We start from the raw sequence: 25962 nt of genomic DNA, 5'->3' as shown, positions 1-25962 counted from the left end.
CTATGGTTTGGGTTATGGGTCATTTGCAAAGGGTTGACAATTTTTAGGGTTTACATATGGCAATCTAAAAAATAAATCTCTCTCTCTTTTTTTTTTCATTAAATGTGTAGTGATAGGGTTACAGATAATTCTTTGTAAAGAGAGAAATGTGAGGGAGAGAGCTTGTAAACCCCATTCTCCCTTGATAGTGAAGATGCTCTCATCTCATCACGGATGTAGACATGCATCTTGTTGAATCACGTTTATCCTTGCATTGTAGTTGTTTGACCACATCATGAATAGATTTCATGCAGTTTCTATAAATTTAGTGCTTTTGAATTGTCCTCTCCTATCATTAGAAGATTCCTGTGGGACAAAATAGGGGAGAAGGGGGTGTGGGACATGCTGGAAACTTTCCTATATGTTTTCTGACTTTCTCTCACTTGAATTGTCTATGAAATAAAATATTAACATTAAAAAATTCTCTTGAAATTGTATATGAAAGAAAAGATTAATACTAAATAATTAAATTCTTAAATGTAAATTTTATTCTATTCCTTTTTTTTTTTTAATCATTCTCATCTGGATAAATTTTATAGATAAAATTTTAATTTTTATATAAATGAATTGAATGAATAATTAATATTTTTTGTTATCCTAATCTACTTGTAGAAATATAATAGAGATTTGGATCGGAAAGAAGACGACGATAAAGAAGAGACAATGGATGAAGTGAGAGGTGCCGTGCCCATGCAATGAAGTGCCATATTTTTAAAATGAAATTCAAACTTAAAATATGACTTTTTTTAAGGTACATAAAATCTGGCTGTTTCAATGACATTAAATGGTCCCTCCCGTGTCTCAAAATGGTTGACTTGAATGAATCACAATTTCTCTATGAAGAATAAGAATAGCCTTTTTTTTAATTATTACTTTTTGGCACTTATTATTTTTTTAATTTATTATCCTTAGTGGGATAAGGCATTTAATTTTTTTTAATTTATTATTACTTTTTAAAGCCTACCCTCTTGTTTGATCAATGATGTTGGTTCTTCCTTACTTAAAAGAAAAATGGGGTTAATAGAGAGAGCTGGCTGATTGTTGATTGTTCATTTGGGTAATTGGGTTAGATCCTATGTACCTAGGACATGACACCCCAGTTTCCTTTTTACAGATCTCTCTCTCTCTCTCTCTACACAAAGAGACCCTATGAAGGGACCCAATGCATTGTGCACCAAGAATCCTAATATTATGCTCAATGGATGCTTTTGTCTCTAGCCACAATAATCCGCACATGTATGTTACGTTTTACCTTCATCAGAGGACAGCCCCACGAGTCCATGACACCTATAAACCAGGCAACCCAGATCTTTCCTTAGCCCCAATAGTATTAAGAGTTCTTAACTTAATTTAGGCCAGCATGCAATGTGGGCTAGTGGTGCCCATCTTTCAATGATCACCTCTTTTAAAGTTTGATATCCTCTTTCAAGCAGCTTTGCCAACCTAGGTGCATGGCCAGAGCTGGTAAGGCCATGCCACTTGGGAGATCCAACCATGCTTCACTCTTCACTGAGACCTTTCCTCAACTAAGTATTTACTGTTCACTTCTGCAAATGCATGGATCAGTTGTTGTCACTTTTGTTATAAAAGAAGCAGGTCAGGCCATTTGAACCAGAAGAACCTTTGTCAGGAAGCTTTCATGGGTTCATGATCTAGTTCTTCCTCTCATTTAAGGCCATATTAGATCCATTTCAGATACAATGCTAACTAGGGGCAGTGTTTCAAAAACTTCTCACTCTTCCTCTTTTTGTTTCATTAATTGCCGTATCCAAGTTGTATTCAAGATGAATTTTTATCAGGAAATATTTATATTTAAATTCACATGTGAAATGCTTTTGGTTCTGATCACATGCTTAAAGAGAGATCATCACATGTTGCTGCAAATAAATATAACGATAGAAAAAAAGTTATTAATAGTTCTCATGTGCCATGTTTGCCTTTGCTAAGTAATTTTCCAAATGAAATCAGTATCTGAACCAGTGCATATGAACAGTGTTTCCCCCCACACTAGATGATTCATTCTCTCTCTCTCTCTCTCTTGGCATTGGATGCTCTGGAGGATTAAGATGTCGTGATTATAAACAAAGAAAAGCATGTAGATTTGATCAGCAACAAAATCAGATACTTATGCTTATAGACAATAAAAAAAAATAATATTAAAAAAAACCTTCAATAATAGATTATACTATTCACATTAGTGTTCCTTTTTCCTTTCCTCTTTTTTTCTTTTGAAAAGTAAAAATAATTTATTGAATGAATAGAAATACAATCTGCATACAATAGACTACAATAATACACTATTCATCAAGGAAAGAATAAAAAACAGCACTCACTAGAAATGGCCGGAGCACTTTAATTTTAGATTGGGTTGTTCTCTACGTAACCAAACATGGTTGGTGAAATAGATTTGTAACCATCTTCTTTTCCACCATAATTTGACGTGACCAAATAACATATAGGGAAAACTTTATAATTTTTTTTTTTTTTTAGATTCAAACAGAAGAATATGCTAATTGGATTCTTGTAAATTATACATCATATCTGACTTATGGATAGATTGTTTTTTTTTTTTAGTCTCTATGGTAATAGATTTGAGTTTCCCCACTTATCGATTGTTAGTTTTAATATAAAATTTGGGGTCATTAGCTATCCATCTCTAAATATAGAAATATTAATGTCTTTGGCCATAAGGTCAGCAAATGTTCATACTTCTTCTAAAAAAATATTCAAATTTCTTCTGCATCACACCATATCACGTCCACCTTCCAATTCAAAGTCCTTGCTTTTGACATTCCTTTGAGCAGCCCTAAAGCCTCCGCCTCACCATTTTCTCCTGTCAACAAGTAATTTTCCTCGCATAAGATGTATTTCTTTTGGAAAACATAGCAAATCGCCCATGCAGCCATAATTTTTGTATTATCTATGATACTTGTGATGATGAGGGTGATTGCGCTATGAGGGGGAGAGGATAGAGTATTATAGTGTGAGATAGAGATATCAAATATCGCTTGGGCTTCATTTTTTTTTTTTTTTTTTGTTGAAAATTCCATTTGAGATCTAGGACTCAACCTGTTTGAGAATGGTTGAATGATTTGGTTTTTGGACATATTGTATTGTAAAAGAAATATTTTTAAGGGAACAAGAAAGTTTCTTTATATCATGAACCATATGTCCAGACACATGGGTATGAAAATTTACCACCTCATCCTTTGTGAAAAAAAATCTCATAAATGTTGATGCCCCTGTGCTTACTCTCATTGGGCCCGTATTAGTGTAAGGGCTATGCAACCAGGTAATAATTATCTCTTACTAATTGGTTTTGTTCCTTGTGCCTTTCACAAGGTCCCATGAAATCACCCCCTTGTCAACCAGTGTGCTCTCTGGTAGATACATGTGTGTTCTTCTATTGGAGGGCGTAAGAAACACAATCAATTAATGTTCTTCATCCCAATTTTTAATTATGATGTGTAATACCATTACACTAATCTTAAAATTCAATGAGGTAACAGTCTTAAAGAGTTACCTGTTTACACAAAACAAGACCCTTAATTTTGGAGCTCCTAGACGATTAGATTTGCATGCATCAGTAAGAGATGCAAACCAGTGGTGACCTTCACTTTTGGTAACCACTCCAGTGTTGTTGTGACATGTGAAAACTGAATCAAAAGTCCTTTGGAAACTGGCGGTTTGGAGTAAGGTGGGCCAGGTTTTCCTGGTCCAATTTCTATCCTTAAATTTAAGTTGAATTTGGGTTCTAATAAAAAAAGGGATTTTGGGACCATGAGGACGGCTACATATCTGAGCGGCTGAGCCTGTATGAAGGCGTAGGAACGTAGGACCCAGTGACCCACACATACACGGCTACAAAAGCGTAAGAATGATAAATGAATAGGACTAGAAGTCAAAAGGACTAGAAGACAATAGACCACTTTGGGATTGGACGGCGATAGATCGCTTCAACGGTTAGCCAACCGACCACTAACAGTCTGAATAGTTCTGAAATCTGGATCGAATGAATTATGAATCAATCACGTTTGGAATGTGGGCGGATCCGTTAAATTATCTAAAAAAATGGAAAATGGAAATTTGGAATATGAGGTAAGTGTCCTTCTTTACACCGTCATTCATTTTATCCAAAAAGAAAAAACGGCTCCGCGTTTCCACTTTCCATCCACCTCCTCTCTTGGTTGGTCGGTTTGGCTCCGGATGACAGAAGAAGAAGAAGAAGGTGCTCATTATTTCATAACTTTCACTTCATTTATTTATTAATTTAATAATAATAATAATCAACACTAAGAGTGCAATTCAACCCTTTCAAGTGAGGGTTTCAACAATGATATCATCTAAATTTTTTTTATTTTATTTTTGGTAAAATCCATTTAGGGTTGGTTTAATTTTGTCTCTCCTATTTCTGTGTCTAGAAATGACAGAAACAGTTTTTATCATTTCTGCGCTAAGAAACGATTTTTAGAATTGCAAAAATGTGTATGATTTTTCTATTTCTCGAAACTTTTTCAATAATATAGTTGAGTTCAAGACATAAGTGGATGCATAACGTTGTAGGAATGCAATTCACGAGTAAAAACATGACGTTGGAGTTATAGGTATGCTTTATGGAGATGAACTTTAAAAGGATGAAGGAATCCGAAACTGTAAGCTTTGCACAACCAGGTTGAAATTACCGTATATAAATAGCGAGAAGTTTCAACAATGGGTTGGGATTTGGTTTGGTCGAGCGAAGTATCGGTTTTTTCACAAATTTTGTAGCTCCCACTTGTTTCTAGAAACAGAAAAACAAGTCCAACTTATTTCTCCATTTTTGTTTCCAGACAGAAATATGCATAAATTTCCTTTTCTGTTTCAAAAAATAAGTGAAGCAAAACAGAAGAATCATATGGTTTTGGGGTGTTTTTTCATTTCTGAGCACAGAAAAACGAAAAAACTGTTTCTAGAAAAAAATCAAACGGACCATTAAGATTTTTTTTATTAAAAGACCATATGAGATTCATATGGGTCAATATGATAGGAGAGAGAATGTCATTGTGAATCCCATTTATTACTATTAAGTAAGAAGGATATATTGGTTTTACGAAAAAAAAAAGAAGAAGAAAAGAAAGAAGAAGAAGAAGGGTATATTAGAATCCATACAAGGGTTTATTATTATTATTATTATTATTATTATATTTTTTTTTTAACACAAGGGTTCTTTTTACATAAAAATTAAAAGAGAAAAAACATACGCACACCGCCCATGTGCTGCACACTATCCAAAATTGTGTCTATCTCTCTTCTCTCCTCTTTGAAATGATTCCCAACCACTTCGCCCCATTTTTCTCCCCCGTTGCTGCTGCACATTAAGAATAACAATCATGTGTCAAACCATACACCATCATATATCAAAATGTCCAAATTGAATAAGAAACACTTCAGCCACTATATATTGGAATTGGGTCAATTGAATAAGGAATGTCAACGTGTAAAAGTTAGGCAAAGCAGGAAGACTTATATGAGTTTGTAGTGATTTTTTATTTCTTGATTCTCTTTATTGTGGTCTTCATGTTTCACAACATTTTGTATTACTTATACTTCCAAACAAAATTCTATTCAAAATCACTTTATATCTCATTTTACTACATTTTGTTTTTGAAATTTTATTTTGTTTGACCTCTCCTTCAAACACACAAAGAGAGGGAGAAGGGAGAGATCGCTCTACCACCCATGACATACAAAATAATATCCCTATTGATACTTGCTCATGCATTTTCATTAATTCTCATATATACATAGGAACCACTCTCCCCAAATGAAATATTTTCACATTATTAAAATAAAGCTTTGATCGCTGGATGTGAATCATATCACGTTTGGAATGTGGGAGGATCCCTAAAACTTGCAAAACCGGGCAAAGCCCGACGCCAAACCAAACCCAACCCTACCAAAGAGTCTGTCCCATCACATCTCTAAATGACCAAATTGACCCTCTCTACGTAAGAAACGCTTCATCAGTACTTGTCTATCTGAGGTGGTCTGAATCTAAATATCTGGACCACTATATTGGAATTTGGGTCAAATTGGAATTGCAAGCAGGTCCAATTGAATAAGGAATGCCAACGCATAAAGGTAGGTGAAACAATATAGCTTCTATATATGGGTTTTTCAGTAATTGGCCATAAGTCATATATAATATTACTTGCCACATGGCGGACTGTTGAATGAGCCAAGTAATTCAGGACAACAGAACTTGGTTGAAAGTGAAGTAAATTATAATTACATTAAAAAACAAAAATTTGTAATTAAATTATTTCCATGAATAGTGTTACAATTAATTTAAAAAATATTAGATATTATAATGAAATTTTACTTTGTTTTCATCTAAAATATCATTGAAAATAGATTTTATTTTCTACTTCTCTCCATCACTTTACATCAACTCCACTCAGTCAAATACCTCAATCAAAATTTCTTTATATCTCATTTTACTTCACTTTGTTAATTAAAAACAATATTTTACTATATTTTACATGTAATAATAAAATGGGCTTTAATATATGTTGTGAAACATCCTAACTACCTTAATATTTCATGTAACTAAAAATGTCATTTACATGTTGCAAAAACATATCTCCTTTTAGTAATCAAATCGGTTTGATAGTCGACATATCCAAGGTTGATGTGCAGATATTAAGCTGATTATGAATATTTTTTTAACAAAGATAAATATGATATTCATGACTCCTTTAATTAGGAAGAAGTAATTAGTTCTATCTTTTAGTGATAGATGTATCGTTTAGTCTTTTATATATGTCTATTAGTTAGTAATACAATTTTTTTTCTTAAAAATAAAATTGAAAATTTTTTTCTATTGTAATAAGGAGATTAGATTTTGATATCAGAAAGATAATTTTTGGTAAGGATTTATTTAGATTAATCATAAGAAGTATGAATTCATTTCTTATAAATGGCATAAAATGGAATATTCGTAATTGACATGTATTCCTGCCTCATGATACAAAAACCTTCGATCATGTTTATCTCATATGAGGCCAGGTGGCGGGTGGGTACAAATCATCCTTGTATGCAGAAATAAATAAATAAATAAATATATGAAAGAAAGAAAAAAATGCTACTTGGTCACATGCCCCCTGCAATAGCGTGAGGCTCAATGATGGGGTGCACAAGGACATCAACAAGGGGAAGATTTTTTTATATTTCATCGGGCTAAGACTGTTATTTCGTCCCCATCTCAATCTGAATACATGAGCCGCGCGACCATGCAACATTCTTTTCCCCATAAAGAAACGTAGTATTTGTTCATTATTTTCATACTAATATGGCCCAAAAGTTCCACCCTATAGTGGTAAAGTCCCTAGCTGTTGATTGCGGAAACATAACATCAAGTTTATCTTGCCTCACCGAGTCATCTAGCTGGGGTGGGGGGGTTGTATGTACTATGAGAAAAAAATGGTTGGACCAGTTCCATTCGACCAATAATTTGGTTTGAACCAGTTCAAGGACTAAAAACAGTGATTTGTCTAGTTTAATTAGAATTGGTCTTGGGATATATGGCGGCAAATACCATTTAACATGAATTACCATGATGATGTTGTACCATTTAACTTTTGAACAATGGGATTAAACCTAAGTGGTGGGAAAACGTTTATGACGTTTTTCCTTTGCCTTATGATTTACAACTTTGATATTTGATCTTTGACCTTCGATCCCTTTACTTTCAATTTTTGACTAATACAAAACCAAATCAACAAGGATTTTGGCCGTGATTCTCGATTATTGTCCCTAAACTTCTAACAATTAGAGTTAAACTCATATACTTAATAGGACTTGAGAGTCTTTTCTTTTACCTAGGTTGGGAAAGAACCTGATTCCCATGGTATTTGTTTTTTGGGATAAAGAACTTTGTCCATCCATTAGGCTCTGCATGTGGGTCAATGGGAAGGCACGCGAGAACATTCATCTTGTAAAAGACCACCCTATCCTTCCTTGCTTGATTGATGTTCCTCATACTCCCTCCCATTGATTGGGTGTCGAAGCCACATGGACATGTAGAGTTCCTTTACCTCAATTTTTTTTTAATCAAGTTTGGAAAGAATTTTTTTTTTTTTTTGGTGGGGAGGTGGGGACCAGATTAGATTCACATATGAGAACAACCTTCTACATCTCTGATTCATGAATTTAAAATCCACTTTCTCTCTTTATTTAATAGATTTCAAATCTACGCATAAGGTGACGATGCTGAAGCCATAGGGATACATAAGAGTCCTTTTTTTTTTTTTTTTTTGTTATCAGGTTTGTGGGGGTGGGGACCAAATCAGATTCATGTATAAGAACAATCTTCTACATCTTGGTTCGTAAATTTGAAATTCACTTTCTCTCTTTATTTAATAGATTTCAAATCTACTTATTGTTTTTGTACTTGAGCCTGATTCAGATTAAGGTGTGTGTTTCAATGGTATTATCCATCCAAAAGGGTTGAATTTCCATGATATTGACCACATCAGCTCTTGCGTCAGATTCAAATAAATACTTGTCAAAAAGAATTTTCCGTAACCATGGAAATTAAGTAGGAAAGTTAGGTCATTTGAAAAGAAAGCGAAGCCCTCAATTGTCACTTTAATGCCACACACCTGACTACCAAACAGTGAAAGTAGAGAAAAACGGAAACAACAAGGAAAGCAAGTTATAGGATTTAATAGAAAGAGAACAGAAAAAAGCGAAAACATGCAAGTAGTGATGAGACCAAGATATGGAATAAGAAACTATTCAACGCATTCATAAAACTCGTTTCTTATGGTCAAATTCAGACAATATTCTTGAATCCCATCTTCCATCTATAAATACCCTTTGTTGTCCTCCATAAAAATCAATCAACTCTAAGGCTGCACATAGAGAGAGAGAGAGAGAGAGAGAGAGAGAGAGAGAGAGAGAGAGAGAGAGAGAGAGATGGGTTTTGTTCAGTTCCTGCTAGCTCTTGGCTTAGGCATGACAGCTTTTCTCATCTTTAGATATTGGGTTTCTCCAATTAGTGTTTATAAAAAGCTTAGAAGGAATGGTTTTGGAGGTCCAAAACCAAGTTTTCCTCTTGGGAACATCGAAGAAATGAACCCAAAGGAGAAGAGAGATTCTCCTTTGGGTTCTGTAAATGTTTCCCATGATATCCATTCAACTGTTTTCTCCTACTTTGCTCGGTGGAAGAAATTACATGGTAACTAAAGTTTATAAGTTTCATTATATAGATCATCTATGCATGTCTTCTTGTGACAATTTCTAACTGGAAAGGAGCTTACGATTTTTTAATTTGCAGGAAAAGTATTCGTTTACTGGCTTGGCACAGAGCCTTTCTTATATGTTGCAGACCCAGAATTTCTGAAAGAGATGTCTTCAGGAGTCATGGCTAAGAGCTGGGGAAAGCCAAATGTATTTAAATATGATAGAAAACCAATGTTTGGTAATGGACTGGTCATGGTGGAAGGAGATAACTGGGTTCACCATCGTAATGTCATCGCACCTGCACTCTCACCAGCCAATCTCAAGGTATCATTTTCTCCTTTTTTTTCTGAACTTCTCTTTGAAAGTTAACCATTAAAGAGGAGGTGCTCGTACCTAAGTACCTATAAGTCTCAACATTAGACTACTCACATCAAATCCAACATCTCTTTCACATTGAGTATAAATGATCCCTTACCACCCAATATTAGTGGGTGGGAAGCAATGATTATCATCATTAATGAATCAGATGTGTGGACATTAATAGATCTTTACAGATTCAGGTGGGTTCACAGGCCCACATGAATCATCTTAAAATATTGTATATTCACTCATGGCACGCACCGAACTCTATTTAATTTTCTTGGAACCTTCAGGCCATGGCGACCTCAATGGTGGAGTCTGCCAATAAGATGTTAGACCAGTGGGCTAACCTCATTGTTTCCCATGAGCCCACAATCGAAGTGGAGAGAGACATCACGAGTACCGCAGCAGAGATAATTGCAAAGACAGTCTTCGGCATCAACGACGACAATGGCCGCCAAGTGTTTGAGAAGCTAAGAGCCATGCAGCTCGCTTTGTTCAAGTCTAATCGCTTGGTTGGAGTACCCTTTAGCAAGCTCATGCACCTGAAGCAGACCTTAGAGTCTAAAAGTCTAGGGAAGGAGATCGATAAACTACTTTTATCGATCATAACTTCTCGGAAGAGAAGAAATAGCTTTGGAGATCATCATGATTTGCTAGGGTTTCTGCTTGCAGACTCAGAGAATAACCAACAGGGGAATAAGAAGAAGCTTACAGAGCAAGAGCTGGTGGATGAGTGCAAGACGTTCTTCTTTGGTGGACATGAGACGACGGCATTGGCTATCACTTGGACGTTATTGCTTTTGGCTTTACACCCTGAGTGGCAAAACCATCTGAGGGAAGAGATCAAAGAAGTTATTGGAGATGGACCCTTGGATCCCACCATGCTTGCTAGACTAAAGAAGGTAAGGACTTCTCCTCCACGCCTACTTCTCCATTGTTCTTGCATGTGGTTCTTGTTGTCATGAGCAGTTCTAGGGATAATAGAGTAAAGGACAAATTCGGATCAACTCCCCACCACATGGGAAGAGGAGTTGGATCATGGGTCAAAATAATTAACGAGGTCAAATATCCTTATAAATGATGGGATCTCATGTGAAGGGGTTGAAATCGTCTGCAATTCCGATCTCGTATAATTTCGTGCAATACCATCTTCAGGCGGTGACACATGTATTGATACCAATACAATGGTCCAGATCTGGTATAATTAATAAAACATTAAATCAATGAAAAAGTATTTAAATCAGATCTGGACCATTGCATTGGGATCAATACACGTGGCACCCCCTGAAGGTGGTATTTCACAGAATTGTACGAGATCGGAATTGCAGATGATATTTTTCCCATGTGAAGAGGTCAGTCACTTAAAATGAAGATTTAATTTGACAAATGGAACAACATTCATTTACCAAAATATCCTTGCCAGATTAGCTTCCCATTTATGAAAAGTAACACTTTTCATGTAGACAACATGTGCTATTTTTCCCCCTCGTATATCCCTCTAAACAATTTTAATGACAAAATGGAGGGATAGTCATGAAAAAAAAAAAAAAATGTCAATCATGAAACTATACATGAAGCCTTCACGTACGGGGAGATCATCAATATTTTGTAGACAATAGAATTAATCTAGAGACTATTAAGAATCTAGTCTTCAGACACTTAGAGGATAGAGTAATTTTCCATGTTCTTAAGGTCTATGCTAACAATCAACCATGAGCTCATATTGAACATTTCAGTGGGCCCGGTCAAAGCAGTCAAAAGTCCATCTTGGTGATCAGATGATCCACGGGGTTGTCTTAAGAAAAGTCAAACGAAGAGGCTGCACTGCCATTTCTTTGTGGGAACTACTTTCGGGTTAAGCCGGTTGACCAGATGGTCTAAGGCCCATTGGATTGAACAATCCGTCTCTCTCAACAGCTGGGCCACAATGGTTTAAGGTCCAGTCCATTTCCCTCCAGGTTGAGATTCCAATTCTTTTGGAATCGGTTAGAATCGGCCCGAACCTTTAAAAAATAAATAAATAAATAACCCGACTCTTTTGAAATGGATATCGGCGAAAAATTGAGAATTGGTAATTGACGATTCGGATCTTAATTAGATCTTACTTCCTTGCTAATATAATTCACGTACTTATTAGTTCTTTTGAATCTGTGACAGATGGGATGGGTGTTGAACGAGGTGTTACGGTTATATCCATCCGCACCGAATACCCAGAGACAAGCAAGAGAAGACATTCGGGTCGGGCACACAGTGATACCCAAAGGGACTAACATTTGGATTGATACAGTTGGAATGCATCATGACCGGTCTATATGGGGTGATGAAGTGCATGAGTTCAAACCGGAGCGGTTCAAGGATGACCCGAATGGAGGATGTAAGCACAGGATGGGTTACTTGCCTTTCGGGTTTGGTGGTAGAATCTGCGTTGGTAGGAACTTGACCATGATGGAATACAAGATTGTGTTAACTCTTATTCTTAGGAGGTTTTCTTTCTCTCTTTCTCCAGACTATATTCATTCCCCCACCATTTTACTGTCTTTAAGACCTAACCATGGCTTGCCCCTTGTATTTGAAACCCTTTAGAAAGCATTTTTCAAATTTTATTTCATAATTTCATTGTAAGTTGTAATATTGAAGAAATCAATTTATCTATAAATAAGTAGCAATTTATTTGTTTATTTTCTAGATGAAGATTGTTTTTAATATGCTGATAAATTTTTCAATTTGGTGGATTTCAACTCGCATATGTTATCATAAGCCTGGTTTTGAATGTTGGTTTTGAATCGGCCGTATCGGTAGATTCATATGGATGTTAGGTGAGGCCAATATCGATACTTGATCGATACTGTATTGGCGTAATGGTTCATTGTAAGAAAAAAATATCTGATATGACCAATCCGTAGTTGATAATGACTAAGACCGGTATTGATCCCAATACTAATATTTAGAACCTTGATCATGAAGGAGTTGGATAGAGAGATGAGATAATAAAAGCACTAAGACACTGAAATCTAAGAAAATTAATTTGCAATGATTTTGGATTTATGACTAAATTTTCAATCTTTTCGACCTTGGTTTCATAGGAGCAAGTCATAAAGATTGAGAAATAGAACCATTTGATCTGATTCATTATCAATAGCCATAAGATGATATTTAGGGTGACCTTTTGCTGTAATACTCCTATTTAACCCCACCAAAACTTTTGGTAAAGTTCTTTTAGGGGATGGAACATCTATGTGCCATATTTGAAAATTAAATTTTGCTATTACGTCATTAGTCCGATACTTTGTAGGAATTACCTATAATAACAACTTTTGCAAAATGGATTCTGTTTATCATAAGAGATTTGTTGTTCTTACCCTGCTTCACCTTAATTGTTATTTGAACAAAAAGATCACAATAAACTTTTGGTAAAAGTTATGTCTTGGTCCAAGTGGGGATACATTTCTCTTTTGCATGTCCATGGAGTTTTGAAAAATCCAAACAATTGAAAAAATTAACCCTTCTTGGTTGTTGGTGGATTTAATATTACAATGAAAATTTTTCCCAAGTTTTCAATATGCTATTTTTTAGAAGTAAAACACTGCACTTTAATAGTTGTCATGTTTCAATTTTAGGTTTCTTTTAGCCATGGTGAATAAAGAACCTCTAAATCTATAGGATCTGGTCCTCTTATTTCTAAGAAAAGATATTCACCATTCTCTTCACCCTCAGAAAGCCCAGAAAAACTTTTTCATTTCTAAATATTCTGCTGGACATATCATCACGCAAACACGTGACAGAAATAGGGAAAAAGTATTGGGAAGTTAAGAGAATGATCAAATTAATGCTCCACGTGACAGAAATAACTTTCCTGAATGGAAACTTCTATTCACTTGCCTATTGAAGGAAATGATTCATCTACAAAAGCAATACAAAATAGGAGTGACCATTAAAGGGAAAAAGAGCAGTGATAAAATCATCGTTGAGACCTATTACTCTATTAGGCTATTAGCTACATAACATAAACAATTCATATATGGTAGAGGCATCTAGGAATGCCTTCCAAACACAAGTAATCAAGTTTTCCGGGTATGATCGATCTCCATCAATTTAAGGTTACGCATCATCACTGATTCTAAAGATATGGACATATTTCTACTCGTTCAATTAGTTACTAGTCCGTAACCAGGCTTCAAACAAACTAATTGCCTAATTGGGTTATAAACAAGTCATAAACTAGTTATAATCACACTAAATGGGCTTGAACAAGTTAAATCGGATTTAGATAGTCAACTAATGGAGTCGATCAGGTGCCCATTGGGATACAACTTGTTAGTAGGCCCAACAGTGGACTTTACTAACTGATCAGGCTTATCAATGTGAACCATATCCTTCGTTTTTTGCAATATTTGCATTTTACTTTTAAGAGAAGTGTTTCCTATGGGGGAGGAGTGTAATTCCTACGCATATATGAAAACCAATGACTACATAAGGAAGCATCCATAAAAGAGTCAATTTTACTTTCATGAAAGGTGAGCTAGTCATTTCATCCCATCTGTCAGGGCATAGGGCCGCTCCCCAACCCCAACTAAAGAATATATTTTCCCTTGTCAATAACATTTAGATTAATAGCTACCTTATGCTCCCTTTCTTGGTCTAAGCCTAGGGGTGTAATCTCCTGGGAAGCCATCTGTTGGGTGTAAACGAATTTACGTTATGTAGGTTGGGAATCCTGAAATCTATCTTCTAAAGAGACATGCGAGATTTGCAGCATCCTTTACACAAAAAGTTTTGCAGCGAAAAAAGGATAGGAAAAAAAATGTAAATTAAGCATTTTTATGAGGGTATAATAGTCATTTGAGCACTTTCTAAAATAGAACAAGCATGAAACATTTCTTCCCCATTGTGATGCACCGAGGGTAGAGGAAAGAACTCACAGCTGCGACACTGACATCGCCGGAGATCGCCATTGCAACGCCAACCTCACCAGAGAACGTCGGAAAAAACGTCACGCAACAGCCAAGGTAAGCTTTCGCTAAGAGAGGAAAAGAGTGGTGGGAAGCAACCCAAAGGAAGATCCAACAATGTCAAGTCTATATTGAAAAGGCAGCATTTGCAGAATCTGGCACAATGGGCCGGTGGGAATGCATCTATTCCATCGCTTGGCCCCCTATTTGGGCACCGTTTGGCCGATTGTGCAGAGGCCATGGAGACTCCGTTTGATCCCTCCCTGTTCCTTTGCCAGAGGTGAGTACATTTCCTTTCCTTTCTTTAATCCAGTTTCTGGTGATTGACTGAATACTTCAATCCTCCTCTCTCTGGACAATTATTTTCAGAATTCAAGAGGTTTCGGGCTCCTTTTCAGGATAATTTGAAACTATTCTATCACATGCAGATAGGGATATTGATAAACTCATGGGTAAACTCAAAACTATTCCTTGGAACATCCATATGAACAATAAGAGAATAAAAACTGAGGAAAAATAGGTAAAAGTACCCAAATATGTAGAATTTTTATACATACCTTTTAGATAGGGTAACCGTTTGGATGGAATCATCCTATCATGCATTGTTTGATCTAGTGCTCAAAGCCTCAAATAGGATGCCCAGATACTTCCATGAGCTCAATTTACTGTACTGACATGATATGTTACTATTTCTCTAATGCAGGAGTTTGCTACAATAATTAAAGGATATAGTTCAATGGTATCACATTAAAGACTCTAGTTTTCTACACACTGGTTTTTCTACATGTTCTTTACTTCATGGAAACTGAATTATGAATGACTTATTGGAAGGATCTTATGACATGTATCTTCTTAAGGTAGTACTTGGTTCCCTTAATTGCTTAATTAATTTCTTTGCTGATGTGAATCGATTCTTCATCCTGGCTACAACTGCACTGTCCGAGTTAAAATTTGTCATGCCCCGGTATGCAGACATCATAAGAAACTGAACAATCCTACACAGAACAATGTGGTTTATACTTGCCACTTATGTTCACAACAACCTGAAAAATGGGACATCAAGAGGTCACATTGGAGAAATCTGTGCCTCAAGACCTAGACCAGCTTCTGAATTGAAACCTATTAGCTCCACTCTACAGGAGTCTACCATTCTTGAGAAAGGAGTACATCGGGAACTGGGTAATGATGAAGTAGAGGAGATCGTATCCTTAGAAGAAACATTACTTTTAGAATCAGAATCTGATGGCTTGGAGGCTCATCTCACAAGTGGAAATGCTCCACAGGAAAATATTCCACTTACCACGTTGGTGAAAACCAGTTTTACCCGACTGAAGGGGAAGAGAAATATGAGAGAGAATAGAGGATCAGGGTCTAACGACTTTAACCAGCCAGGCAGAATTGCATGTAATTCTGCAACTGCATATTCAGGGAGAGTGGCCAGCACTTCAAGTAAACAAAGGAGAAAATCTTGGACTACACTGACTGAGATTGTTGAAAATAGTGAACGAGAGAACACCCGCAACGTTACTAATTTATCAATCCCATTCTTTTTGTGAGTGGGCTTGAATCCTATAGATGAGAAGAGAAAGAGACAAATATTACAAGTTTGTGAAAGAAATGGTCATCAGAAGTTTTCAAGCCATAAGATTTTATGGTGTTGAATTCAGCATTATTAGCACATGAAGTGAATCGTGATAGTGTTGACTCTACAATTTCACCATGGATCTGTAGAACTCAGATGTAAGAACTGTTATGGTTGAAGCATCTGAGTTGATCTCTTCTGGAATTTTGATGAGATATATATATATATATATATTTCTTTTTCTCCCCCTTTTTATTGTGCTTGTTTCTTCTCTGGACAGAAATCACTTCGACATGTAATTTGTGTGTTTAAACTTGTCCTTTGATAGCAAGAGATGCATGAAATATCTTTGAGAGCTAATACAGAATAAATTTGATGAAAGTTCTGAATGCTCTGATCCTTTTCTTCTTAAGACTGGTTGGTGAGTGGACAATGGGGGGAATGGAATTCCAAAAAAAAAAAGAAAATCCATTGCATGTAATGTATAATCAGTTGGACTCAAGATCAGTTTTTGTTTGGCTTCGTCTAATTTGGGTTTGGATCAACTGTCCATCCTGCCCTGATTATCAACCTCAAACGCAGCCGAACACATGTATCAAAATAGAAAGAAAACCCTAGCTGAAAACTTGCATGAGAAATCAATGAATGGAGGACATAGAACACTCTTCTGTTTGGCATCGAATCTGCATTGTCTTCTTCGTTTAGTAGTTGTCAAATAATCCATGCAAGCTCATGTTTTTTGTTGTGAAGCTCATGAATCATGCATGAAACAGTTTGATGGGAGTGTGATGCCCAATACAATTCGGGTGGACCAGACAAAACAGATAAAAGAAAATTAAAGAATTCAATTCTCCCTAAAACCAAACATCCTTCAGGGTCCATCCAGATTGGCATGTCTGATCTACACAAATTTATCGAACTTTTGGGCATAATTAGATCTAAGGTCTCCTGCCCATTCAAGTTTTCTACCCAAATGGAGTTGGTCAAGTAGAAAAACAAAGTATTGAACCCACGAGGGTGTATGCGAATAAATGATAAGGTATATGGTTAAATTTGAGTATGAAATTTAATGGTGCTAGAGATACCAATTTGGTCTGCAAACTCAAAAACCCATCTTTTGGAAAAAAAAAAAATTAAAATTAATATTTGGCTGTGTTGTAGCCTCTCCCATTTTGTCACCGTATCTATCAGCTAAAAACGGAAAAGAGCGAGTGACGAATTAATTCGGTAAATTCAGGTACGCCGTTTTACTTGCGTTTTAACAAACAAAGATCCTGATTAGTCTTGCTATGCTCCAATTTGGGCTTGAACTCTATGTAGCATGCTACTGAATGTCACTTATCTGCTTCCTTCTAATCTTCCTATAAGAGGTACCTATGGCGTATCTCCATATCCTGTTAATTTGGTTGTGTGGTTTTGCAGGTCAGATTCAAGTCTCCAAAACCATAACAACGCCACCATACTGTCAGCCCTTTACTAGCCTCTATCATTGGATCCTACAGGTATTGCTTGATGAACAGGCCCAAGATAGTAGCCCCAAGAAAATTAGTCAACATCACATGAGTTATAGACTTGGGTAATGGTTTTATGACTTTCCCATTACATGTCATTCATCAGGCAGTTTGCTGTCTCAAACATTTCATAATTTCCTGCAAATCATTCACACAATGATAAGTTGACAACCCCTACAGCACCAAATATGCCAGCCACATCATGCATACTCATTCAATTTCATACATCTCCCAGTCACTGAGTATTCTTTTCTAACTAGCCAGATTGACAATACTGGCATATATTTCATTCTTGGCTTACCAAAAGTATTAAGAAGATGGACTTTCAACTCTTGCTCTTTAGACATGATTTGGAATGCCATCTAGTTTGATGTTAGTTCCAAGCTCTGCTCGCTTCCTAGCTGGCCATTGTGTGATTCCCCTAGGAACAAGCTTATTGTAGCCTCCTGGGGGCTCTCCCCCCCCCCCCCTTCTTTGTTATGCCCCCCTAAACTTTAATAGGTCTGCAGCCCGTTTTGTTGCTTTTTTTTTCTTTTCTTTCCCCGCGGTTATATATTCCCTCTTTGATAATGGATTTATTATTCTTCATCCAGTTAGTAAGGAAAACATCAAAATAAAATAGTAAGATTTATGCCTATTACGGTATTACCTGAAGACAAGATATCTCTCTCCAATAGGACAGAGAAGCTCTGTAATGAAAAAGATGTAGGTCAGTCAAAAGGGGAGGGGGAAAAAAAAAATGCACAAGGATTTATATGGTGATCTTTCAACTGAAAACCATGGTAGGAAGTACAAGTAATAAAGTTCACATACAATAGTATCACAATCCAACATATACATGAAAATTCTGTGAAAAAATACTTATCCAAATAACTACTTAGCATGTAATGAACAATGATAATGGCAAAAATTAAGTGCAAGGCACCAGAAATCATGAAAAAGTAGATCTTAGTACTCTCAGGTTATGAAAGCTAGAATGTTCATTAATTTTCAACTGCCATTACATTTTATGAGAATAATTAAATATCCAGAAACACCAATGCACCTAATATTTACTGAATTATGTCACCTAGTCTCTCTTATTATGTCATACTAGTGGGATAACCTTAGAAATAGACACAATACTTAAGCTTAATTCATATACGAGGACAACCAAGTCGCATGAGATTACAATATTGATATTCCAAATGGTGAGACTAATCTTACAAATGCACCACCAAGGGCTTCAACTGCACGGAGCTGTTCTTCATGCATATCTTCTGTCATAATTGTAGAATGGTCTGAATGGACTTTGGAGAAGATCATGAGATCATCAGAAAGGCAAGATGAGTGAGCTTGAGAGATTTGCATTTAGGGATGGAGAAAATGAGAAGATCATCAGTTTTGGTTTGGATGGATCGGGATAGGACTTCAAGAGCCAAGTGGAAAAGAAGAGGGAGAGAGCGCAACCTTGCCGGAAACCAATGGAAGAGGCGAAATATCCAGCAGGGGATTCGTTAACAATAATGGAAAAATTGGTGGTGGAGATACAAGAGTAGATCCAGTTCGTGATAGTAACAACATTGTGACAAGCACATTAGACAATTATTGAGTTCTGGATATCAAATTATTGACCAAGGAAAAATGCAAATAGCAATTCATATACCTAATGCACAGTTAAAGGTTAAAATATAAATTATAATATTAAGGAATATCACATGTTCATGAGTCAATATTTTTGGAATTTAAAGTGCAAGATTAGATGAATAACTAGCAGACCACTGAGAAAGTCAGCAAACCAAATCCATACATCATTCTTAAAATGTTAAAAACATCAAATATCAAGGCCAATGAACCAGAAATAATAAAACCACCAAGGATAATTTCCTAAGGTTGCCAAAACTTGCAACAAAACATATGTCGGCACTCAGGTGTACACCTCAGCATGCCTTGTTGAGGCACGCACCCAAGTGACGGCTGCACCTGGCCACAAGTTGAGGCACAAACCATGAGACTTGAATTGCCCCTCGACTGAGAACATGCACCTCAATGTGTGTCATAATACAACTGCATGACATAGACGCATATTAACTGCATTATTCAAATTACTAAAATATTTTCTCCAGTCCCAGTCAACATAAACTTGGGAGTAAGTGCTGAAACATTTACTGATGTTTTAATGACATAAATGCAAGAATAGCTGAGGGTAATCAACTATGCATGATCAAAAGGTATAATAGAAGATAGTTGGAACCACATCTTGAGTCAAAAAAACAAGTCAAGTACTCAGAAAGGATCACATGAGCCAAGCTCACCTCGATGTCTCCACCAAGGTAATGTTCACCTGCTTGAGATGGCCAAGGCTTACTCCGCCAAGCCAACACTCAGAAACCCAACGTCCAAGAATCAAGGCAACTTTACAATGAATAATGCGCATATTTGGATGTTCATTTGTAAGTTCAAGGCATAACGCCCGTTGAACCTTTAAATAGGAATTTTACGGTCAAGGTCATAATCCAATTACAGCTCTAATTAAAAACAAAAATGGGCAGATACACTCGCTAAGATCAACGCTACCTTAGAAAATTTATGGAATAATTGTCATACATCTAGGGTTAGTGAACAAATTAAAATTTATGGTCTAACTGATGCAACAACAAATCACCCGTGAGGCCAGGGTCATCTGTTGGCCAAACTGGACCAATAAGATTAATTTTCAATGCCCAATATGCGTCATGGGCTGACTAATTTTGGGTATTCTATTGCAAAGTGGCCAATTCTATAAGCTCGTGTGTGAGGGATTTTAGTCCTATGTGAGATTAAATATTAGTTTCTAATTTATATTTCAGTTTTCTAGAAGATTTAGGTCAGATTTGGTCCATATTGAGTTACTTTGGTCTGAAGCTATCCTTACTATTGCATTTCTCATCAATTGCATGCCTACCGAAATCCTTGGGTCCTAAAACCCCGTTGCACTCGTCTCCTTAGTCTTTTGCCTTTTCTCTTCTCCCCGGGTGCTTTGTTGCATTTGTTATGTGCATGTTAATAAATCCTCTTGCACCAAACTCGATCCCAAGGCTCTCAAATGCCTCTTCCTTAGGTATTCTTCTACTACCAAAGGCTACAAGTGTTATCACCCTTCCTCTCGTAGGCTATAAGATCCCTTGACCGAGCCAACCATCACCATCCAGGTCATCCCTAAGAAAATCAACCCCTTGGGTCATCCCTTAGCCAAATTGACCCCTCGGGTCATCCCTTGACCGAGCCGACCATTAAGGTCATCCCTTTGAAGACCAACCTCCCACGTCATCCCTTGGCCGAGCCGACCCCTCAGGACATCTCTTGGCCAAGCCGACCATCATTATCCAAATCATCCTTGGAAACCAAACTCTTTTGGTCATCCCTTGGCTGAATCGACCCCTTGGGTCATCCCTTGGCTGAGGTGACCATCCTAGACATCCGTTGGAAGACCGACCTCCCAGGTCATCCCTTAGCTGAATCATCCCATCGGGTCATCCCTTGGCCGAGTCGACCATCCAGGTCATCTGATGGAAGACCGATCTCCCAGGTCATCTCTTAGCCTCAACTCGACGCCTCAAATCCTTAGGCGTTAACAAGTTTGATCTCCGGCTCAATAGCTCAAGCCCTTAGGCATTAAGGCACCCAAGTCTGAGTTTTGGCTTGGCACCTCAAGCCCTTAGCCGTTAAGGCACACAAGTCCGAGCTTCGGCCCGGCACCTCAAGCCCCTAGGCATTAAGGCACACAAGTCCGAGCCCAGGCTCGACACCTTAAGCCCTTATTAAGGCATGTAAGTCCAAGTTCTAGCTTGGCACCTCAAGACCTTACACACTAAGGCACACAAGTTTAACCCTCAACCCGACACTTCAAGACCCTACGCACTATAGCACACAAGTCCGAGCCTCAGTTCGATACCTTAAGACCTTACACACTAAGGCACGAAAGTTCGAACCTCAACTCGACACCTCAAGCCCTTAAGAGTTAAGGCATGCAAGTCCAAGCCCTGGCCACACACCTTAAGCCCTTAGGCATTAAAGCACATAAGTCCGAGTTCCAGCTCGGCACCTCTAGACCTTATGCACAAAGGCACATAAGTCTGAGCCTCAACATGACAATTTGGCGTTAGGGCACGCAAGTTCGAGTTTTGGCTCGACGCCTCAAGCCCTTAGGCATTAAGGCACGCAAGTTCTAGTCTCGGCTTGGCACCTCAATCCCTTAAGCATCAAAGCACATAAGTTTAAGCTTCGGCTCGGCACCTCAAGCCCTTAAGCGTTAAGTCACGCAAGTCTGAGCTCTGGCTCGACACCTCAAGCCCTTAGGCATTAAGGCGCACGCTCGGCACCTCAAGCTAAGCCTTAGGCATTAAGGCATGTGAGCCCGAGTTCTGGCTTGGCACCTCAAGACCTTACGCACTAAGGCTCACAAGCACGAGCCTTAACTCGACACCTCAAGAAAGAAATTCCCATAAAATTCAAGCCAGGGGCAACAAGTGGTGTTTTGGAGAAAATTAAGAGAGTGGTAGCATAGTAGAGCTCTCAATACTTTAAGAATCCAGGGGCGACTTTTGTGTGTTTGTGTTGAACATGGTAATTGTATAGTATCTTGAGCATACATCAATACAAAAAGCTTACCTTTTCAATAAAGGAAAAGAAAAAGCGGTGGCACCATGAGGAAAAAGGTAAAGGGTTCAAGGCAGAGAGTAGATGAGGGGTCTACTAGAGATGAGAGCATGAGTTTTGGTGTGATCCATAACAAACAATTTTCGATTTTAAATGAAGGAAACATAAAAGCTACAATAGCAATCTTATATTTGGACATATGTTTTGATAAAAGGCACCGGAAACTTCTAGTCTTCTACAACCGAAAGGGTCAATTATTATTGTAAATAGAAGCAAAAGTTGTTTGTCCTAAATTTAATAATTGGTCCATTCATAATTCTATGAAAAATTAAAACTAGTGAACAAGCGAAGCTCGAAAAGAGAGAGATTCAACTAATACCTTCTGGAAAAATTCCACCAACTGTTTGCAAATGGAATGATTCCACTAACATGCACAATAAGCACAGAAATCAAATTTAAAATCTGGACCTGCAACATGGTAATATTTGAGGCAGTGTTAATATGGAACAAGGAAATAAGAAAGAGCCATGAAACTTCAAGACTGTTAAGTAACTTAAATTAGAGTGGAAAAATTCTGAAAAAAAAAATAAAAATTAAAGACCATTTTAGCCTGTCAGAGAGAAATATATTAAATAATCAAAATTCAGGCCCCTGAGATCTTTCTTTATTCTCATATTCATGCTTGACTGAACAAATTAAAAAATAAAACAAGGAAAATTTAGAACTGAGTTTGTGTGAAAATTTGATATGGAGAAATTATTATAACCATTTTGGGTGAGATTAGATAAGTGTGAAAAAAGTTGGCCTAAAAGTATGTAACCAGTGAGGGGATTTGCATCAAGAATGAGGAAGTGGATAACTAGAAAGATATTTCCAAAGCCCAAGAGGATTTACATTTCATTATGGTGGTGAGCATTTAGTAAACTCTGTCGAAGGGTAAAAGGCTAATGAAGAGGATCCAATGGCCTATTTCGTAGACTTCTTATGACGTATTTTCTGGGGGGAATCACCAGAGGGCTATTATAATTATTCTTGGGATACAATTGTTGTAACTTCTTGGCATCCCCTAAACAAAATGGATCAGTCGCAATGTTCAAAATTTTGGTTTCAACCTTGGCCAACATGTTGGAAGAAGATCCATAAAATTTTGTTCAGAGATGTTCACATATTCAATGAGGAAACAGAGCGACTGCCATGCTGCCAGCTGAAAAATTAAACCAAAACATTAGAGAAAGAGCAGCATATATTAAAAGGAAAAGAAAATAAATAAGAACAGGAAATATTAAGCAGTAGGCTACAATGAGATGGAAACCCATTTTTTGCTGAAATCAGTAAACAAACTAAAAAAAAAAAAATGGAACACCAATAGTGGACCTCTTTTATTCGAAAGAAACCCACACCATACCCTAACCGCTAAGTCCTTGTCCTGGAGCAATTTGGTTAAAGCCCAATACACTGATCTTTTTGTGTCATCTTTTATCTGTCAGAACAAGCATAAGAGGCATTCTCAAAGTCATTCAGTCATTGTGAAATACAATAATATATTCAAATTCTTTTAGCAAGTCACGGCCAAATAAATCAAAAAGGAAAACCATGTGTTATATGAATGCCAGTAATACAATAATGTATGATAAATTGAAACATTCTCAGTTAGTCAGTCCAAGTCCTACAAAGCCTCATTACCATTTGAGTTCTGTCACAATTAAACTGATAGTAACAATATTATGACAAGCACATTAGACGATTATTGAGTTCTCGATATCAAATTATTGACCAAGGAAAATTGCAAATAGCAATTCATATACCTAATGCACAGTTAAAGGTTATAATCTAAATTATAATATTAAGGAATATCACATGTTCATAAGTCAATATTTGGAATGTTAAGTGCAAGATAAGATGAATAACTAGCAGACCACTGAGAAAGTCAGCAAACCAAATCCATACATCATTCTTAAAAAGTTAAAAACATCAAATATCAAGGCCAATAAACCAGAAATAATAAAACCACCAAGGTTAATTTCATAAGGATTGCCAACACTTGCAACAAAGCATGTGTCATCACTCAGGTGTACACCTCAGCATGCCTTGTTGAGGCACGCACCCAATTGACGGGCTGCTCCTGACCACAAGTTGAGGCACAAACCATGAGACTTGAATCGCCCTGTGACTAAGAACATGCACCTGCAAGCACCTCAATGTGTATCATAATAGCACTGCATGGCATAGATGCATATTGACTGTATTATTCAAATTACGAAAATATTTTCTCCAATCCAAGTCAACATAAACTTGGAGTAAGTGCTGAAACATTTACTGATGTAATGACAAAAATGAAAGAATAGCTGAGACTCATCAACTATGCATGATCAAAAGGTACAATAGAAGATAGTAAATGCAATCTATAGTGAGGGAGAAAAAAATCTCCCACAAACAATAATGGATCCAGAAGCAAAACACAAGTATAATTCAAAAAAAAAACAATCAAGATTAATAGTTTACCTCAGAAACCCAACACCCAAGAATTAAGGCCACTTTACAATGAATAATGCACATATCTGGATGTTCATTTGTAAGTTCAAGGGATAAAGCCCGTTGAACCTTTAAATAGGAATTTTACAATCAAGGTCATAATCCAGTTACAAAAGCTCCAATTAAAAACAAAAATGGCAGATACATTCGGTAAGATCAACACTACGTTAGCCAATTCATGGAGTAACTATCATACATGATACATCTAGGGTTAGTGACCAAAATAAAATTTATGGTCTAACTGATGCAACAACAAATCACCCGGAGACCAGCTCCATCGATTGGCCAAACTGTACCAAGAGTGGACCAATAAGCTTTATTTTGAGTGCCCAATGAGTTATATGCTCATGGGCCAACTAATTTTGGGTATTCTATTGTAAAGTGGCCATTTCTATAAGCTTGTGTGTGAAGGATTTTAGTCCTATGTGAGATTAGATATTAGTTTCTAATTTATATTTTCAGTATTCTAGAAGATTTAGGTTAGATTTGGTCCATATTGAGTTACTTAGGTCTGAAGCTATCCTTACTGCTGCATTTCGCATCAATCGCATGCCTACCAAAACCCCGTTGCAGTCTTGTCTCCTTAGTCTTTTGCTTTTTCTCTTCTCCCTGGGTGTTTGGTTGCATTTGTTGTGTGCATGTTAACAAATCCTCTCACACCAAACTCGACCCCAAGGCTACCAAATGCCTCTTCCTTGGGTATTTTTCTACTATTAGAGGCTACAAGTGTTGTCACCCTTCCTCTCGTCGGCTACAAAATCCCAAGGCCTAGCCAACCCCTTGGGACATCTCTTGGCCGAGCGGACCATCACCATCCAGGTCATCCCTAGGAAAATCGACCCCTCGGGTCATCCCTTGACTGAGCCGACCATCAAGGTCATCCCTTGGAAGACCAACCTCCCACATCTTCCCTTGGCTAAACCTACCCCTTGGGTCATCCCTTAGCCAAGCCAACCCCTTGGGACATCTTTTGGCCGAGCCAACCATCACTATCGAAGTCATCCCTAGGCCAAGGTGACCATCTTGGACATCCGTTCTAAGACCAACATCCTAGGTCATCCCTTACCCAAGCCGACCATCCAGGTCATCTGTTGGAAGACCAACCTCTCAGGTCATGACTTGGCCGAGCCGACCATCTAGGTCA

The 25962-nt window shown here is 37.2% G+C and overlaps 1 protein-coding gene and 1 long non-coding RNA gene across 4 annotated transcripts in view; one reads left to right on the top strand and one right to left on the bottom strand.

Moving 5' to 3' along the window:
- Positions 1-8936: 8936 nt before the first annotated feature.
- On the top strand, positions 8937-12312 carry LOC122087704 (cytokinin hydroxylase-like). The gene is made up of 4 exons (XM_042656907.1): positions 8937-9259; positions 9359-9588; positions 9918-10529; positions 11785-12312. Exons 1-4 carry the CDS (start codon positions 8998-9000, stop codon positions 12208-12210), a joined length of 1530 nt encoding a protein of 509 aa, XP_042512841.1. The 5' UTR covers positions 8937-8997; the 3' UTR covers positions 12211-12312.
- Positions 12313-14788: 2476 nt separating this feature from the next.
- LOC122087052 overlaps positions 14789-25962 on the bottom strand; it is a 46286-nt gene continuing 35112 nt past the window's right edge. Inside the window, exons 3-6 of one of the 3 annotated variants that reach the window (XR_006142641.1) lie at positions 22666-24470; positions 18319-19715; positions 15134-15241; positions 14789-14927 (exon numbers count right to left, since the gene is read on the bottom strand). This is a non-coding gene — a long non-coding RNA (uncharacterized LOC122087052). Of the gene's footprint in view, positions 14928-15133; positions 15242-18318; positions 19716-22665; positions 24471-25962 lie in introns of those variants that run through there. The other 2 variants (XR_006142640.1, XR_006142639.1) reach the window with 2 other exon arrangements.

This window comes from Macadamia integrifolia, chromosome 8 (genome assembly GCF_013358625.1).
Source record: "Macadamia integrifolia cultivar HAES 741 chromosome 8, SCU_Mint_v3, whole genome shotgun sequence".
Classification (NCBI taxonomy): Eukaryota; Viridiplantae; Streptophyta; class Magnoliopsida; order Proteales; family Proteaceae; genus Macadamia; species Macadamia integrifolia.
This window is presented reverse-complemented; position numbering and strand designations above follow the sequence as displayed.